The sequence below is a fragment of the Artemia sp. Qi Xiang Cuo genome, chromosome 2 (genome assembly GCF_049724085.1).
Source record: "Artemia sp. Qi Xiang Cuo chromosome 2, ASM4972408v1, whole genome shotgun sequence".
Classification (NCBI taxonomy): Eukaryota; Metazoa; Arthropoda; class Branchiopoda; order Anostraca; family Artemiidae; genus Artemia; species Artemia sp. Qi Xiang Cuo.
Window position 1 is genome coordinate 33,710,983 of NC_142795.1, and position 20,397 is coordinate 33,731,379.

General features: G+C 34.8%; 1 protein-coding gene and 1 non-coding gene across 2 annotated transcripts; one reads left to right on the top strand and one right to left on the bottom strand.

Annotated features, from left to right (window-relative positions):
- Positions 1-4,420: 4,420 nt before the first annotated feature.
- On the bottom strand, positions 4,421-16,514 carry LOC148955163 (protein O-mannosyl-transferase TMTC1-like). Its single transcript, XM_089106328.1, has 4 exons — positions 16,423-16,514; positions 10,420-10,590; positions 6,743-6,856; positions 4,421-4,645 (listed from the first exon to the last, which is right to left on the bottom strand). Exons 1-4 carry the CDS (start codon positions 16,512-16,514, stop codon positions 4,576-4,578), a joined length of 447 nt encoding a protein of 148 aa, XP_088962454.1. The 3' UTR covers positions 4,421-4,575.
- On the top strand, positions 13,979-14,188 carry LOC148955164 (small nucleolar RNA U3). Its single transcript, XR_016143750.1, has one exon. It is a non-coding gene; the product is annotated as a small nucleolar RNA U3 (small nucleolar RNA).
- Positions 16,515-20,397: the final 3,883 nt, after the last annotated feature.

Genomic DNA, 20,397 nt, shown 5'->3' on the forward strand with positions numbered 1-20,397 from the left:
AATAAACTAAAATCACGGTTAGGATTCTTTCCAATCATACCGGGATGTGTACTCTCCCACTGCTTTCATTTATCATAATGACAATTTGAGCGTAGGTGACCTCTAGGGTGATAGTCGCACGCCTCGTCAATACATGAATTACAACCTTTTATTTGTATAGCATATTCTCTGTGTAATTTACACGGATTGCATAATCTACACTTTTCATCATATTCATGAATCATTTTGCAATTCTAACATGACGACCAGCTGCCCTGTGTATACATACATAACGGACATGCTTGGAACATTTTTTCATGTGTTGACGCTCTCACTGCCATAATGAAACTGAGATATCAAAAAAAAATAAATTTTCTGAGAGAGAGAGGAGTAAATCATCCTTGAGCACCATCTTTCTTATGAAAAAAAGTCCTAAATTTCTAAACTAATGTTTAAAAGCATATCCACAATATCATTTTGTCGTGTCGTGATCAATATATCAATAAATTGTGTAAATGCATTTGGACCACGATGTAGAAGCTTCATACAATAGTCTAATGATGGAGAATCAGTTTTCATTATATCGAAAATCATTCCTCGATAAAATTTAGTACTTTTAATATAAAAATATAGAAAATCCTCGTATATACTTAAATTGTTGGCAGTAATAAATATTGTACTAGTTTTTATATCATAATCGTATCTATCCATTTTTTTTTTTTTTTTAGTAACAAAAAATTAGCAATATAATAATTAAAAAAAAGAATTTATTGTTTTGCTCTGTAAAGTATATGATTTTACGATCTAGAAAAAAAAAACAGAATATTAAAAAAAAAATTTATTGAAAATAATTACAAAAATAATATGAACTCATACATTTTATTCTCATCAATATATTTCGATTGGACATCTAGTGCTGACCGAAGTTTATTTATATGGAGAATATTCACTTTTCCAGCCAAACACAACTGTTCCTCCTGCTTAAATTTGCTTGATGATATCACGTATCTCGCATACATAATGTCCCATTCCAGACATACTCTACTTCCTGCGGTTATTTCCACAGCTACATTATGTACTCATATATCTCTGCTGCTGCTGCTTTCGGTTCCATCATTAATCTCCAATATTTTAAATGCACTAATAATTTTTTTTTTCAATAATATCCTTGTAAAAAAAATATTCTCTTTGAATTCAAGTATCTTACTAATATGAATTGTAAAGAAAACTATTCCTTTTATTCAAATCCTAATCACCAATCAAGTTATACTCGCTCCTCTTGGCAAAGGCGTAATGACCTGTAGAATAGGACTACCAGAAAAACCTGTTTGGTACGGGCACGTACGCAAAGTATATACCTTCAAGCAAATTCCACATGATTTTTCAAATTACTATAGCTTCTATAGAAATGGTACCTCTTTGCTAATGACCCTGGTAACCCAATTACTTGAAAACCTACACACATATCCATGCCTCAGGCGTAGGTTTGCGGATAGGTTTTCAATCTTATATGGCCTTACTACTAAACTTGCTTTCTAATTTGTTATTTGTTTCTTGATTTTTGTGGTCAAGGGCTCAAGGTTATGAAGAACCCCCTGTTTACATGGAATAACTCATAAATAAATCTTTGAATAAAGGTAGGTCTCTTAGATTTTATGGCAACCCCTCTCGGGCTTAGTATATTTCCTGTTTGTTTTGAGGCTTAATGTTAGTCCAATAGTCAGAAATTAGTATTTTTTTTAATTTAACAACTTTAAGAATGATGTTTCGTACACTAAAACTTGCTTTCTAATTTGTTATTTATTTATTGACCTCTGTGGTCAATCGCCCAAGACTATGGAGAATTCCTCGTTTATATAGAATGATTCATAAATAAATCTTCGGATAAAGGTAAACCTATTAGATGTTGTGGTATCTATTCTAACGCTGACTATATTTTCTATTTGTTCCGAGGCTTAATGATATTTCGTTTTGAAAGAAGCTAGTATTTGTTTTTTCGTTTAACTACTTTTAGAATGGTTTTTCATACCCTACAATTTTCTTTCTAATTTTTTATTTATTTGGACTGAGTGAATCCAAATAGTACCGCTTCAACATATGTTAAAATCAGATTGAACCTACTGAAGTTCCGTCTACTTAAAAAAAAATCTTAGCGATTATCTTTTATTTTTCTATATCTGGTAATAAATTTTTGTAATAAGTGCGAGTTATTTTTTTATTTTTTTTTATTTGCATGCATTACTTACGCTCGAAGTACAAGTGGTAATTCTGATATTCGTGTATTTACTGTATCTTTGCTGTTATACTAAAATAAATTTGTACCGCTATTATATTTTTCAATTATCATTGGTCTTTTGAAATTTTTAAATATTACTGAGGCTTTTTACCATTTTGTTGATATAATTATGACTCGTTATATTTTCCAGATTTTCTTGTTAGTCATTTAACTTTGATAGTTTGTTTACCATTTACAGAAGAATTTTCCTTAAAATAACGAAAAAATTTTTTTATTAGGACAAGTACATTAGGATCAACCTTATATTTTTCTATAGAGCGTTGCATTTAGAAACTTCGAGAAGGAGATAAGATTTTAAAAATATTGCACAATTAATCTTTTTTTAAATCAGGCTTTTAGGGGATTTAAAGTTTCGAAAATTCCCATCCGATACAAAACATCGGCCTAGACTTGATAGGTCTTACAGATTCTTAAAAGAAAATTAACTTATTTTTAGTTATCGAGTTTTACTTATTTCTAAGATGCGACAAAGGAAGTTAGCGGAAATTATGTTATGAAATCAGTTTAAGCAAGGTTCAAAAGATCTAACAAGAGAGCTAGTTATGGAGGCCAAGAGCTTAGAAGAGAAGGTGTTTTTCAAATAAGAATATTCTTTTTGAACAATTTAGAAATTTATGAAGCCTAAATTTATAAATTTGCAAGAAGTTTAAAAATGTTTCAGCACTTTATTGGTGATGCAAAAAAACTACTAAACAGGTCTGGTTACTAAAAAAAACAAAGTATTGAGGTTGAACATTGATCTTGTGCCTAGATAAAACATAAAATCGCGAAGAAAACGAGGACAATTAACAGCTAGTGAAAAAATTGAAAAAGGTGTGCAAATATTTCGTTCAAGACTTTCGCTTGACATTCCTCAGTGCAGAATAAAACTAATAAAAATTTAAAAAACCAAACCTTAAAAAAACCAAACCTTATAAAGGGTAACACCCTTTCGCCGTTACTGAGAAAGGGTCGTTCAATTTTAGTTTTGTGTTTTTATTTTAAGGTTTGGTTTTTTATATTTTTATTAGTTTTATTCTGCACTGAGGACGGTCAAGCGGAGGTATTGACCGAAATATTTGCATAATTTTTCAATTTTTTCACTGTCTGTTAATTGTCCTCGTTTTCTTCGCGATTTTATGTTTTATCATAATTAGCCAGTGTGATCTCAGAAATTATTTACTTGTGCCTAGAATTTACTAAATTCTCAAATTCATAAGTAAAGTTTACCACATAAACAGTGTCAGTGTCTAAAGAAGCAGCTCATGGGAAGCAAATATTTTTGGAAAGACATATATATAATTTACAAAAGTTTTCTTGAGATCTATTATTCTTGAAAGAAAATTTAGTTTAAACAGGTAATGTAATCATCTTTATTTAAAGCTTAACTTTGTTTTTTTCAGTTAAGTAGTGACTTTAAGCGCAGTAATAACTTTGACAATTTTTATTAAAGGTATTTTAATGTACAGTTTTTCTCGTTTCATTTCCCACTTGGATCTGAAGAAAAATTTAGGGATAATTATCTTATTGCTCATATAAGTAGTTAGGCAAAAATTCTCAAAATATTTTGAATATGAGACTAAATTTTGGCTTGTCACCATCCATAAGATGATTGTTATACCTGCTGAATCGAGCTATTGAATTGACGCAATTTAGCTTTTTGTCATACCGAATCATGTTGGATCATTTGCTTCAGGATTGTTGTTCCAATACACCAACAGACAGATGATTATGTCATTAAATTAGAACTCGAACAAACATAATACAAAATAAATTTTCAGCAAATATACATTGCTCAAGCACAGCTAAAAGACAAGTATACTGGTTTCTTTCTTCATAATGCCAGGTTTCTTTCGGTTTGTCTTTTGACTACGTTCACTGAGGAGGTTTTACTGAGGAATATAAAATAATTTGTGATGTTTCAAAATACACGACGATGAGTAAGTAGATTTCCAGCTGTAGCTTGTAGCAGTCACATTTAATCATGCTTTGATAACAAATCTATGGACAAAAAACAGGAGTTCTTGTATAAAATCACAGAAATTCCTAATATACAATCAAAAAGCAGAGCAGGCATGTCTCGGATATATTTCCCTGCTTTGATACAATCAGATTATCATATTTTTCCCACCAATCTCAGCAACATAAACATTGCAACTCTGGTAATCCATTTTTCCTCGTCACCAGTTCATGAATAATTGAAACTGGGATTGTCAATATCTTTCATTCTGGTATAGATCCAGTAGAAAAGACTTCTTTACTCACAAATGAAGCTTGTCAATATCGGGAAAATAAATCCAACGTGGGTGTTTAAAATATTTTTATGGCACTTTGAAAAAAAAGAAGTTGGCGGAGTTCTTTATTCGATTAGTTCCGATGATCCAAATATACCTATAGGAAAGATGTTTTACCTATAGTTACTATGTAATACACTTAAATGATCTTTCACATGTTTTATAGTTCGTGTAGCTAACCTTTAAAATAACCCAAAAACTGATTGATGGTCTATACATTTTCGCTGTAGGATAAAAAAGCACCAGTGGACTCTTTTCATGATCTGAAATATTATAGTTGACTCAATAAACACTTATGATTCTGTCATATCTAGAAAAAGTGATCGTCAAACTGATATAACAGAACACTAACTTTTGTAAGTTTGAGCATATTTTAGCACAAGGTCTTGTAATCGTTCTTGTCCATTAACTAGCTTTTGACTTAATTAAATAATAAAAAAAAAAGTTTTTTTAAACTGAAAGTAAGGAGCAACATTTAAACTCAAAATAAACGGAATTTGTTTTTAGCATTTAGTAAGAACAGATGTGATTTAGTAAATTTTTCCTCTCAGATTTAGTAAATTCTTCCAGACCAGGGTGGCAAGACTGCCTCCTTCTCGTAAAATTCCTTCGAGACAATTCCATTCTCGCTAAAATCCCCCCCCCCCTCAGTAAAGTTTCTTGCAGAAGATTCATCCTGTAAAGATTATCTTTGGTATACTTTCATTTGAAAAAGACAAAGTTCTAATCGTTTTTCCGATCACTCCAGAAATCCCCCTCCCTTGGAAAATTTTTACGGGAAATTCTTTCATCCCCAGTGGAAAGTTGCTCAAACACACTGAAAATTTCCCCTGGACAATTGCCCCGGGACATCACTACATTAAAAATTGAGTAGGCAAAGATAAATAAGACAAATCAAAAGAATTTCGTATAGGAATTCTGTCAAATCCCCCTAGTCTGAAACTTCCCTAGAATCTTCACTCATGGAAATTTCCCTCCATTTGGAAATTATCCCCATGGAAAGTCAGATCAAGAGCAAAATCCTCCCGAAAATTGTCTGTATATTTTCCATTAACAAATACTGTACGTACACAATAGGCAAATTTTGTAACTTAAAGACCCATCCCCGAGGGCTCGCGGGGTCATGTTGTTTCCGAAGGCATAGTTTCGGGATTTTTCAACTATGTCGAGCAAAATGGCTATCTCAAAATTTTAATTGGACGATTTGGGGGAAAGGGGGCTTGAGAGGGGGCTAGTTGCCCTCCAATCTTTTCGGTCACGTAAAATAGACAATAGAACTTTTATTGGCCGTTCAATTGAGCTCTCTCCATGATGTTGTAGGACCATTGGTTCGACAAGATCGCCCCTTGGGAAAAAAATAAATGAACACGCTTCCGTGATCTTTCTTCTGACAAAAATACAACATTCCACATTTTCGCATATATGAGCTTGTAACTTATACAGTAGGATGCGCTGATTCTAATGGTGTGAAATTCTTAAGATACTTTGATTTTTTGGGGGCATTTTCCCCATTTCTTGAAAAGCAGGCAAATTTTCTTCGGCTCGTAACCTTTTATGGGTAAAACTAAACTTATTTGAATGTTTTATATTTGGAATCAGCATAAAAAGCCTATTCTTTTGATCCATTTATTGACATGATAATTCCGTTTTATAGAATTGCGATTATTATGGAGCCGGTATCACTCCTTACTTACAGTTCGTTACCACGAACTGTTTGATTTGGCGGGGCCAGACAGTGATAACGACGTTGCGGTGAAGAATTTTAATATTAGTTTTTGCCTTTTCGAGATTGTTGAAATTCACCTATCATTTCAATTTAAAAGTACCCATGAGCATAATTAAGAAGAAACCCATGCTTTTCATTGCACTTTATAATCCTTGTATATTGACTTCATTACCTATGATTAAAAACTACCAAATTCAGTAGAAATAGAACAGTAGCTATTATCATGTCATGAGATAAGCTTTAAGGAGTTATTCTTATTTTACATATCGAAATTAGCCCATTTTGTACATAATTCTCTTTTCTTCTATTTAGCTTTCAGTTTATCTAAATTGTCAATCTTTTAGATTGAATAAGGCTCTTAAGTAAAGCAAGCTCCACCGTTTGTACTATTGTTAATGGAGGCTTATGACCCTTTCCAAGAAATTGCTGCGTTTCACTGGATTTATTTCCTTTGCCAATATTACTTACCTAATAGCTTCTTTATAATGCAAGACAGCAAGTTGTGCATGGCCATAATCCTTTTGGAGATTTGCATAGTTGTAGTGCATTTTTGCATTTTGAGGGAAAGTCTTAAGTCCTGACCTAGAACGAGAGGGGTCCAAAAGCTTAAAGTGAATGAATTAACTGATCAACAACTTAAATTATAATTGGCCATAAATAGGATTTTACTATTTATATGAAAAGATTGAAAGGAATGGAAAGGAAGAGAAAATTATTAAAGGAAAAATACAATCAACCATTCTAAAAATACACTCCATTCGTTCACATTAAACTTGCTTCAGGGGAAAACTTGGCCCTCGAATGCTTACCCTTAGAGACTACTCACCATCATTTATCTCGTTAAAAGTAGGTAGAATAGACTAACCCTCCTCCCGTCCAGGAGCCTTTGTTTACAATTCTTCGAATGGGCTCCTTGCCAAGTTTTTACGGCCCCCTCTTCTGTATGAGACAGCGGAAAAAAAATAGACTGACATGCGTGGCTCTTTACTAGGTCGTTGGCTGTGAAAGGCTCAAGGTGTATTCCCTTCCTTCTTTGTGTAATAACTAAATAAAAAAACATTTTTTTTAATTGAAAGTAAGGAGCGATATTAAAACTTAAAACGAACAGAAATTATTTCGTATATGGAAGGGGCTGTCCCCTCCTCAACGCCTTGCTCTTTACGCTAAAGTTTGACTCTTTCTCATAACTCTATTTGTTAAAACAATAAAAAAATTTAGTGTAAAGAGCAAGGCGTTGAGGAGAGGACAGTCCCTTCCATATACGGAATAATTTCTGTTCGTAGTCGCTCCTTACTTTCAGTTAAAAAACTTGTTTTTTTTTATTTAATTTCTGAACGTTTTTGGACTAATGCAGCTTTGATTTTAGCTCGCCGTACATGAATAATTAAAATGAAATTTGCATATTAATTTTACATATTTTGGCTAAAGGACTTTTTCGAAATTTTGATCTGGCGTAACTTATGAAATAACTTACGTAACGAACTTCTATATTTGTATATTTTTATTACGCAAATAAGGGGTTCTCCCTTTAGTCAAAACCTCGCGCTTTACGCTAAAGTTCGAATTTGGTTCCAATTCTTTAAGAATGACCCCTGAATCACAAAGGCCATTTAATTAGAATAGATAACTTTTTTGAAAGTATTAAAAAACTTCAGCGTAAAGAGAGAGGTATGGACTAGGGGAGGAACCCTTCATATACGCAATAGTTTCTGTTCGTTTTAAGTTTAATGTTGCTCCTTACTTTCAGTTGAAAAAACTTGTTTTTTATTTAATTTCTGATCGTTTTTTAAATAATGCTGGGAAATCCGGCGGCCCCCGTCATAGAAATGTCCCTTCCCCTACGACAATATCCTCCATGGAAAGACCCTACCACGTAGCCTTCTCCTCCAACCCCCCTCTCCACCAGAAAAAAATCCCTCCTGAAAACGTCTGCATACTTCCAAGTAACAAATACTGTATGTTAACAATTGGCTAAGTTCATAACTTGCAGCCCTTCTCCCTGGGACTGTGGGGGATTAAGTTATCCTCAAAGACATATTTATTAGGTGTTCGACTATGCTTAACAAAATGACTTTATCAAAATTTTGATCGGGTGACTTTGGGAAAAGATTAGCGTGGGAGGGGGCCTAGTTGCCCTCCAATTTTTTTGGTCACTTAAAAAGGGCACTAGAACTTTTAATTTCCGTTCGAATGAGCCCCCTCGTGATATTTTATGACCACTGGATCGATACGATCACCCCTGGGAAAAAAATAATAGAAAAATAAATAACTAAATAAACACGCATCTGTGATCTCTCTTCTTGCAAAAAATGCAAAATTCCACATTTTTGCAGTTAGGAGCTTGAAACGTCTACAGTAGGGTTATCTGATACGCTGAATGTAACCGGTTTGATTTTCATTAAGATTCTATCCCTTTTAAGGGGAGTGACAACTATAGATATAACACTTCCTAACATAGAAAGTTTCCCCTTTTTTCGAAAATAAGGCAAATTGTTTCAACTTTTTATGCTGTGTTACAACTTGTTATGCTTTTTATGGCTTTTAACTTTTTTTTAGGTAAGACTAAACTTGATTACGCTTAAATATTTGAAACCAGCATGAAAATCCGATTCTTTTGATGTATGTACTGGTATCAGAATTCCGTTTTTTAGAGTTTTGGCTACTATTGAGCCGGGTCGCTCCTTATTTACAGTTCGTTACCACGAACTGTTTGATTCAAAATGGAAGGTTAACCTCGTATCGAGTAAATTCATTTAGATTTGAATCTCTGCCAATCCCATCACAGTATATAAAAGTAATTGTTATTACATCTAGCGCAAAGACTTGACCCCAGGACATCTGAAATAGTTTTCTCATAGAGGAGGGGGAACAAAGTCCTTGAAAAGTTGATCCAGTGGTTCTAATTTGTCCGTAATAAGTTATCTCCTAAGAAGGAGTATATTAGCCTACCATAGCACAACAATTTGAAATTGGCCAAAAAAATCACTGTTGTGTTGTTTTCTTTTTATTAAAAGTAAGTTTCTACACGGAGGGTCCTTTCAATCAGAGGATGTAACCATATGTATATGTTTTTAAACACATTTTCCTTGAAGTGAGTTTTGCAGAGGTAAGTTTTCCATAGAGATAAGTTTTCTAAGAGCAAGATCATGGGGTTGAGTATCCAAGGGCTCAGACTTTCTTGGGAAAGAGTTTTCCAAGGGCGAATTCTCCACGGATATATATTCCTGGGAGAGGTTTTACAGGATGAGTATTCGTGTATCTCAGGCAAGAAATAAGTTAAGAATGAGCAGAAAATTTTAAGCCAGTTTTCAGAAGTCACATTCTAGCAGTTGAATGTGAACGATAAGAGTGAAACCAGACAGAGGGCGTTTTTAAAAATACGTATAGAAAATACAAGATACTACCAATGGGCCTAAAGATGTCACAATGTTAATAGACGAAGCATTTATTGTTACTCAGAAGGATATTCCACTTTATTTTTTAGTTTTCCGTAAGTTCAACTAATTTGGCTAATACCAGAAAAGTTCAGAAGCAACAGATTCAAAAAGAAAAGAGGTGGGGGCTTTAGCTTGTATAATAGTTTATCTATTTAGTAAGTGATACGTAAACCGAACATAAATGATCACCTGAAATCAGATCATTTTTTCTTATAAGTTATTTTTCCTGTTAAAGTTAGCTAGTAGTTTGAGGAATAGAATATTTAGAAACAAAAAAGTGATGTAAATAGTCTATTAGTCTTGTCAGAGAGGTCACAGACCTTGTGGTAAATTATGAATTTTAGAAAAAAACGTCATCTATAACCCTAGTACTATTGGAAACACAACCCTGAAGCTAGTCAATAATTACTATATAAGTAATTTTGCCTTTGTAATTTTACAAAACAGTTTTGAATGTAATTTAATACTTTGAATGTGTTTGTTAATTTTTCTTCCGTCTGGCAAAAAAAAACCGTTAAAATTATTCTCAAGCTTTTACGTCTTCTTCTATTTGTCGGCAGTAAGGATGTAATAAAGTACTCTTAAGTCAGTTAAGATAAAAACATACTCAACAATATCCTTAGAAAATCTTTATTATTTGAATCATGTAATCAAGCAGTCAAGTCGAATAATAACTAACTTAATTTCCACTTGAAAAAAAAACCTTACCTGAAGAGAGAATCTCTTGACAGCCAATCGTAATTTCTTAGCCAAGTTTTTCCTGTGAAAGATACAAGTGTCAGACAAAGACTTAGAGACAAAATTGCCCTGATGCTCCTCCAGCTGCATTGCTTCCAAATTTTGTAGAAACCATGACCGATCAACAAGCAAAATCCAAGACTATAATTAAAACGAAAATTAGAATGCACCAATATATTTGACTTGCCAAAGGGCCTGTCGGACGACAGGCATACGAAAAATAAAAAAAACTGTGCCGTAAAATATCATCTTTTGTGAGGACTAGAGAAAAAATAATTTCCCCCTTCCCCAAATACCAAAATCCCAGGTCCCTTTCTACCCTCTCTCCCTCTCCCCCCCCCAAGAAAAAAGAGGAAAACCTTTTTCTCAAAGCTTTGTGGCTTGAAACATGACTCAATCCCCTGACCGGGAGCCAAAACAGGGCTACACTCAGTAAACTACATAGTATGCTTACTTAAAGCGAAATTGCGATTTTATAACGAATATATTTTCTTGCTCGTGGCCATTAGGCATGAAAAATGCATATCTTATTTCGGGAATTGAAAATGTATTAACGCTTCGAGAACTGCTGTCGAATCTGCAGGGGCGCTTCGGGGACCCGTTTCAAAGCATTTCATGACTGTTTTCAAACAGTTCGTGGTAACAAACTGTAAGTAAGGAGCCACCCGGCTCAATGGTAACCGAAACTCTAGAAAACAGGATTTTGATGCCAATATATGCATAAAAAAATAGATTTTAATGCTGATTTCAAATCTATAAGTTTCATCAAGGTTAATCCTACCCATCAAAAGTTGTGCGCCTGAGAAAATTTGGCTGATTTTCAAAAAAAGGGGGAAAGACCCCCTAAAAGTTACAGAACCCTAATGAAAATCTCACCATCATATTCAGCATTTCAGAGAACCCTACTGTAGAGTTTTCAAGCACCTATCTTCAAAAATGTGGAATTTTGCATTTTTTTTTGCCCGAAGAAAGATCACGGATGCGTGTTTATTTGTTTGTTTGTTTTTTGTTTTTTTTCAGGCTTGATCGTGTCGACCCATTGGTCCTAGAATATCGTGTGAGGGCTCATTGGAACGAAAATTAAAAGTTTTACTGCCCTTTTTAAGTGACTCAAAAAAATGGAGGGCAACTAGGCCCCCCAAGCTCATTTTTTTCCCAAAGTCACCCGATCAAAATTTTAATATAGCTATTTTGTTCAACATGGTCGAAAATATGATAACTATGTCTTTTAGGGTGACTGAATCCCCCGAAGTCCCCAGGGGGAGGGCTGAAAGTTATGAACTTTACCCAATGTTAACATATAGTATTGGTTATTGGGAAGTATACAGACGTTTTTAGGGGGGATTTTTTCTGGTAGGTGGGAGGAGATCGAGGATTATATGGCAGGTTCTTTCCATGAAGGAAGTTTTCATGGGGGAAGGTAAATTGCTATGAAGGGGGTGCCCGATTTCCCAGCATTATTTAAAAAAAGATCAGAAATTAAATTAAAAAAACAAGTTTTTGAACTGAAAGTAACGAGCAACATCAAAACTTAAAAATAACAGAAAATATTATGTATATTATTTGGGTTTACCCCCTAGTCAATACCTCTTTCTTTAAGCTAAAGATTTTTTAGTACTTTCATAAGAGTTATTTATTCTAATTAACGGCATTTGTGCTTCAGGGGTCATTTTTAAAGAAATGGAACAGAATTCGAACTTTAGCTTAAAGAGCAAGGTGTTGACTAGAGGGCGAACCCCCTAACATACGTATTAAAAATCTATGAATATAGAATTTCGTTACGTAAGTTAATTCGTAAGTTACGTATATTTATTATATATAAAAACGTTCGTATATAAAATTAAACAAATTTCAAGAAAGCCATTTAACCAAATAAAAGTAAAATTAATATGGAAATTTTGTTTTGATTATTCATGTATGATGAGCCAAAATCAAAATCTGCATTGATTCAAAAACCCTCAAAAATTAGATAAAAAAAATTTTTTTTTTAGAACTGAAAGTAAGGAACGACGTTAAAACTTAAAACGCAACAGAAATTATTCCGTATATGAAAGGGACTGTCTGCTCCTCAACGCCTCGCTCCTTACACTAAAGTTTGACTTTCTCACAATTCTATTTTTTGTAAGCAATAATAAACTTTAGTGTAAAGAGCGAGGCGTTGAGGAGGGGAAAGCCCCTTTCATTAACTGAATAATTTCTTTTCGTTTTAAGTTTTAACGTCGTTCCTTACTTTCAGTTAAAAATATTTTTTTTTTATTTATTTAATCAAGCTAAAGGTCACCTGGAAGGTAAATACACTCTGTGTTGCCAGGTTGGCTATTTCCCGCCAATTGGGCTATTAAATTTTCAACTTCTTGGGAAAAGTCACTAAAAACCCGCGGGGTGGGTTTTTGGGCTATAATGTTTCTAATCTCACTACTTTTGGGCTAGAAACTGAATTCGCTTGAAACCAAAAAGAAAATCCTGTTTGTTATATCTATTTGGTCATTTGCCTTCTTTGGAGTCTTGGACCACAATATAATTATAATCTGTCTTGGATTGTGGTTACCCCCGTTTTGTTTCTAATCCGGTTTCCAAAAGTAGGACATGTATCCTTATTACGAACTCTGATTAAAAAAGTTAACTCAAAATATAATGAAACTTCGCGTGCTGAATATTATCAAATCACAATGAAAGTAACCAAGCAGACAGGGTGAATTTTATTGGTTTGAATAATTCTATCAAACAGTTCGTGGTAAAGGACTGTAAGTAAGGAGTGACCCGGCTCAATAGTATCCAAAACTATAAGAAACGGCATTTTGATAGCAATGGATATATAAAAGAATTGGCTTATTATGGTGATTCCAAAATATAAGTCTTATTAAGTTTAGTCTTACCCATCAAAAGCTACAAGCATTAAAAAATTGGTCTGGTCTACGAAAAAAGGGGGAAAGAACCATAAGAGTCATAGAATTTTAACGAAAATCACACCATCGAAATTTATATATCAAGCATCAATAAAAAGCATCTTTTTATTGTAACCCCCCCCTCCCAAACGAAAATCCTTTTTGCGCCTTCATAGCCATAAAAGATTAATTGAATTGTGGCGGATTTTTTCTTATTCTTTTTTCTTTAATTTAGTGTCATCCTCACTTTGCGTTCGAAATTAATAGATACATCCAGCAATTAAGACTATTTTTAGTAAGGTATCCTGACACTAGCACTATTCGTATTGCATTCATTAACAATATTTATGTCTCAGTAGGTAGAATAATTGATTATTTAGTTTGCAATTCTATTCTGGAAAGTCTCTAGTCCCTCGCAAAGGAATCAATTTTTGAGTAAAAAATCATATTTAGTCATATTTTTATTAAGTCTCAATGCAAAACCTATTTTAAGTTTATAATTAAAATTTCAGAACAATGAAAGTATATTATAAAAATTTTTTCGACTCAAATTGCTATTTAAACAGCTATTGTATATTCATAAACTGGTAACAATTGGTTTAGGCTATTTTTGTATTAGTAAAAGCTGGAAATTGTATTTCGTTAAGATCATACTTTACAAGATCATCTCTGTAATATGATTGTTTCGGTTTCGCTGGGAAACCTGTGCTTCCACAAACCTTAAAGATGGGTGGAAACGTCTACCTCTGATCAGGAAATGGACTGTATCTGGTTTATGCCGGAATTTGGTCATTGTGTATCGTTCTTTGTTGCATTTATTACGGCCGAGATGAGGTAGATGTAATCCGAGTTGTCAGAAGTGTAAATTAATATGCAGTAATGTAGTTGTTTATATTAATACTACAATTTCTGTGGGAGAAGGAAAAACACATACAATTACTGACTATTCCCATTCTCTCAATACAAAAAATTGGACCTTTGTCCGCGTCTCCGGAGACGATTCTATACTTGGTACCTAAATTTTTCAAGTTCCATTGACGATTATATATCTTCCATAGGTGATTATGCTTAGATCAGATTTGTTCTGAATTAAAGAGATGGATCTTGATATAGAGCTTGTGATTAGAATTAGAACAATGAAAAAATGCGGGTACTTTATTGCGGACCATATTTAAATTAATGCCTTCTATTTTTAAATAGTTTCACCCTGGCCTATTAGATTTTATGTGATGTTTACCGACACCTATTTATCACGCCTATATTTACGATTTGAGAGTGCTATGCGTAAATACTCTTATATTGAATGGGAAATTGCTTTGATTATTATACTTGTTTTCATCTTTCTCTAATCTATCCCTTTTTCTCAATGTTATTGACGTCAAACTTGAAATATGATAATTTATTTCGAAAGTATTTATTTTTCCTGTCATTGCATGGCAACTGGATTAAAGAAATTAGCCGCGTAAATTGTATTGATAGTATTTGATATAATATACTTTTATTTAATTTGGTTCAGAACAGTACGAAATTTACTTCTTGTGTGTCCCCTAAGCTCCTTGATTGGAGGCCGGGATAAGCTTATATAGGCCCACTATCGGAAGGAAAGCAAAAAAAAGCACACACATATGGGATGCTTTGTTTCATGAGCAGCTTTTACATGTATTTTTATTGTTGTGTGCTGCAAAATTAATTATAGTACGGTGCACTCGTCAACTGATTCAGATTATTTGAAACCAGATTAGTCCTATATACGAGTAATACGAAACAGACGAATAAAAGTGTGCTTTATTTGGAATGAAAGTAGATCATCAACATAAAGACAATGATTTCCTCTCCTTACATACCGAAATAATTTGCGATGGTTACTTCAAGTAGACCTGCAAACCTTAAAGAAATTCCAATTTCCGGAAATCTATCCGTAGTTCCAGGCAGTAATTGTTGCTTTGATAGAAGCTCATAAAATAATGGAAAGAAAAATGAAAACGATGTAGTCAGTTGTAAAACAATTTCGTTTGAAAATCAGTATGCTATTCTCTAGAGTTCTTTCACTTCTCCTTCGAAGCGTTTACGGATTTTCTCGTGGAATATCATCGCTACTTGCGGATCAAAGAAAAGGCTAAAAAGCAAAAAAGACGAGGGGGAATTACTATTGATTGATAAAAACAAACATATGACTTTCTTGTGAAAAATACTACCCCGAAACGTTGGAATGAGTTTCAAGAACAGTTAGGATAATAATAATCTTGATCAGAAGTGGGTTTGCAGATGTGGTTTAATGGTAGGCTACATGACCGCTGTATTAATAGTTCTTCCAATTTTTTCTTTTTTTTTTTAATTGCAACAGAATAAAAGAAACAAGAAAATAAATAATCCCAACTTATTAATTCGCTGAATAATTTTCCAATCCAAAATCATAATCGGCAATCATTCCGTAAAATATTTTTCATTTCTGTAAAATAGTTTTAAGAGAATCAAGAATCGCTAGAAGTACCATTGCTTTAGAAAAATTCTTTTTAGAATAATGCAAAAACATTTTTAGCAAATTCAAACAATATAATAACAAATAAATATGGTTAACCACGGAATAAAAAATACTTAAAAGTAAATCCTTTTAACATAGCTGCTTTTATTTTTTCCGCATAGAGCACTTCTTTCCATCTTTTGGTTTTCAAATTTAGTGATGTAGAAGATACGCATTCGAAAAAATACTGTACAAAAAACTTGCGAGGAAATAGGTCACACGAAATTGGGATTAACAGTTGGGACGCTCTTTCCCATGCTCGCCTTACGAGTCCCTCGTTCCAGCAGTGTGTCATTTCAGTCATTTCAGTCATTCCACTCGGGGTTCGGGTCTAGGCCCCGGGGCCCTATCCCGAATCCCTCCGTCCCCTCGAAAAGTTTGTTTTGTAGAATCTAGGGGATGGAAGGAATCCCACCGTTCCGTAATTTTCTAAATTTATATTTTTATAGCTTATAACATTGAATTCTAAGTAGATCATGGTATGTATATTTCTTAGCTATCTCATTGTGGTACTAGAATAGAATTTAAGTTTGAAAACAAAAACATTTCAAACATTTCATAGCCTACCTGTTATTTGGCACAGCAAGTAATTTGACTCCTTTTCCTTTTGCATTTTCTCGATTAATATCGCACCCTTCGGAAAAGCATCGAACGCTCATTCTGGTTGTTAGCCGGCAGCACTTAATAATAATCAGTTTTCTAAGCACAATACTTCTTCTTCATATCCATATCGCAGGATTTACTGTTTAACCCTTTCAGTCACGAATTTTAGCCTGGAAGGTCAAAATTATGAGAGTAGCGAAAGTCAACCATGTGATGGATAAGTACTTACCAGGAATTTTTTCAGATTTTTTTCTGAACGTCTTCTTTCTTTTCCACCATGTACTTGAGCAAGGACAGTGTGACCAAATTTATTCAAATACAGTATAAAACCAATGAAAAACTGAGACTTCAAATATAGTACAAAAAACGAGAAACTGAATTGACAATGATCCTTTTACGTTTCTTTAGGTTTGTGAAACTGTGCGAAACAGTTTCGCGATTCTTCCAGGCAAAGTGGGACGTTGCACTTGGTACACATGAACCTAGTCTTCATGATACAGGGGGCATTTTTACACCTGTTTTGGGCGGCAAATTTTTCTGGCCAATGAGCAAAGGAATCTTTCTTCACGGCGGAGCAGGGCCTACGAAATTTGAGTTTTCGTTTCCTACGATTTTCGGCAACCGAGTCTTCTTCATCACTCTCCTCCTCTTCGCTTGAAGGAAGAGATCTGGGTCGGCCTCTTCTTCTAGGAGTGTCTTCAGACATAATGAGAGTCTCTGCTATGTCGAGTCGGAAGGTGAACGAATCGACAATGTTATTTTGTCTCATATTCTGTGCCTTGCAAATCTCGACATATTCAAGCCAACTGTTGACTACAGCAAGATCGATCAAATGGAATACGAGTCTCAAAGTCCATTTTTTTGATCGAATGAGGGTCCTATAGTAGGATACCATCTGGTCAAGCTTATCAACCCCACCCATACTCAGGTTATAAGCCGCAATAGCTTCCGGCTGCGTCACTTGTACCTCTGTCTTCGTTTTCTTACACCACTTCATCACGTTTTTTACGTTGCCGCTTCCAATCATGTTAGAAGCGACTATCACCGATCTACAGTCCATCCACTTGATCAGACATACTTCTCCACTCACTAGCTCGTGGAACGCCCCCTTCCTTTCTTTTTCAGAGACGTATCAGATTCCAACTTTGCGCCAAGAACTCTATTCGCTCTGATCGTGCCGGTGCCATACATACTTTTCCGTTCAAGCTCTTCAAGGAGCGGAATACTCGTAAAAAAGTTGTCAAAGAATATTTTCGTATGCGGGCGAAGCTGGACGCGACCAGCAAGAGCTAGTACCAGTCCAGGTCCCAGTCCGAACTGCTTCTGCTCTTCCGTCAGGATAGTTTTCTTACCCTGGTAAACATCAAAAGTGAGTATGATGCCGTTACTGTTACAAAGCATAAAGATTTTTATGCCCCACGGTGTTGGCTTCCCCCTGATATACTGTTTTATGTCCAATGCACCGGTGTACGGCACCATTTGCTCGTCGACTGATACATACTCAGAAGGTACGATGCTTTCTGTCTTTTTCAGGACCCGGTCTATAACCGGACGAACCTTCCATACGCGATCGGTGTTCTCCGGGTCTTTAGAGAGGATATCTACCAGATGAAACAAATTTCGGAGACGCGAAAACCTATTGAAGTTCATGGCGTCTGCTATTAGAGGTATCCGAGTCCGACTACCCCAGTACATGCGATACCTTGGGAATTTAAAAGCACTCATCGCTATATGAATACCTATGAACCTTCTTATTTCAGAGGCTGTTGTACCCAAACTTGAGCCGGTTTTCTGTACAGAATAAAGATTGGTCATCTCGGCGGCTAACTCATAAAATTCACTATCAAAATATTCTTTGAAGTAGTCTATAGGCTCCTCGGGACCAAGTGGCGGCGGCGCCGGGTCGGCATTGTTGATAACTTTCGAGAAGATCGCATTCTTCCATACGAGTCTGCGTTTTCGATTTTTCGGAGGCGGGGGGAGGAGCGGCTCATCATCCTCAACTTCCGATAATGAATCTTCATCCGTATCGTGTGGCTGCGATAGATTTACTGACGCCCAATCTTCACCTTCGTCATCTGAGTTTGGTAGGTCCGATAACTCTGAAAGGTCTGAGTCGATCGCGTCCAAGACATTCAGTATGTCAGCGTGACGAACTCGACGTGGTCGATCATTGGATGGACCTGGAAAAGAAGATAGTGAGTCGCTTTTGCAGAAAATCGACATGACAGGAAAAAGTTATCACGGATGTTTTAAAATAATACTACCAAAAGTATGTTCCTCTGACTGTACCATATATTCTGCTATTTAACTAGAAAAGTTAGTATAAAGTCACACTGTCCTTACCCAAGAACACGCTACTTCGAAAAAATCTGCGGCATCTATCCAACGCACTAGCGAGGTAAACTTTTTAATAGATGGGGTAACTAACTGAAAAGGACAAATGAACCCCTTTTTTCGCGTATTTTCATGGTAAATCTGGTAAAAAAAATGCATGAAAACATACCTGGTAGATCCATTCTTTCGAGTACGGATGTGCAACAACTTCAAAATACTGCTAAAAATCAGAATTTAGCATCATCGGTTTGAAACTTCGCCAGTGTCTTTTCGCATTACTTATTATTATGGAGCGCATACTCGAGTATCGCTGCCACCTACAGGGTCCAAGAAGACCAAGCGAAGCTGTGATGTTCTCATGTGAGAACATGGTGACTGAAAGGGTTAATTTCAACCGGCTAATATTCGATAATTTCCCAGTCACTCGTCGCCTGAATCACACTTAGCATAATTTATTGGCTAGGAGCGATTAAGTAGTACAACATTTCCCCTCTAGAGGCGCTGAGGTACGCAGGGTCACTTTTGGAGAGTTTTGTCAGTACTTTGTATGTGTTTATACTTTGGTTTCTAGATAGGTAAATTAAATAGACAAAATTCAATCTATAAGAATGAGGCAACATTAAACTTGAAACAAACAAGAACTAAATGAAACACGTAAATTCATACTTAAATTAAAAAGGGAATTTTGCCGATAATTGACACAATATTGGTTTTTCATGCTGATTCTGAGGTTTTAGGTGTTTACCCCCCTGAAAAAAACACAGAAAATACCCTCCCATCACAAAATATACCCTTCCCCCCTCCCCAGGTAAATACTCTTCCGCTGAAAATACCCCCCATGGAAAGTACCCGCGCAGAAAATACCAACCGCCCTTCGGAAAATACCCCTTCCACACATAAATTTTTTTCATTGTTTGTCTCTACTATGCTTTCCTTTCTTTTGGCAATCACATAATTACTATAAAGTCACCGATTATCCCCCACCCCTCCCACCAACCCTGTGGCCATCCATGTTCCAAATATAGAACTTATTGCAGTCTCATTTTTATATAAGTCCATCTAATAACTGGAAATTATAGCCATAGGCTACAAATCATATAAAAATTACTTATTCTTTTTCTTCACACTAGCATTATTTGGCATTATTAACCAACAGTTCGTGATAAATATCGCCGATAATATTATAAAACTTGCAAGAAAACAATATAAGTCAAATAGCCAAATTTTTACTTTAAGCTGTAATGGAAATTTTCTTATGAATATTATTTTTGGGGTCACTTCCGTTTAAGTCACCTATTCCCCGACCTTGTACATAGTCTATAGCTAAATTTTGAATCATTAGAAGGGGGAGGGGTGGTACATTTTTTATAGTAATAAGATTGTATTTAGGGATAGTTTTCAAGAATAAATAAATTATGCGACAATTTCTTTAATTTTTTTTTGTTTTTATCTGAGATTTAGCCTCCATACAGGGCTACTAATTATTCACGAATTAGAAGTTGTAAAGGTAGGCCTAGCTTTTTAAACAAGTTTACTTGGCTATCCTGAATTTGAGCAGAATATATTTTTCGTAAAATTTCCTTCGCCTAACTAAAAGCTTTG

Coding starts and splice junctions, on each gene's coding strand:
- LOC148955163 (XM_089106328.1), bottom strand. CDS start 16,514: ATGAGCGTTCGATGCTTTTCCGAAGGGTGCGATATTAATCGAGAAAAT. Junction 10,591..16,422: donor CTTGCTGTGCCAAATAACAG/GTAGGCTATGAA, acceptor TTTTAATTATAG/TCTTGGATTTTGCTTGTTGA. Junction 6,857..10,419: donor TCAAGAGATTCTCTCTTCAG/GTAAGGTTTTTT, acceptor CTCTCGTTCTAG/GTCAGGACTTAAGACTTTCC.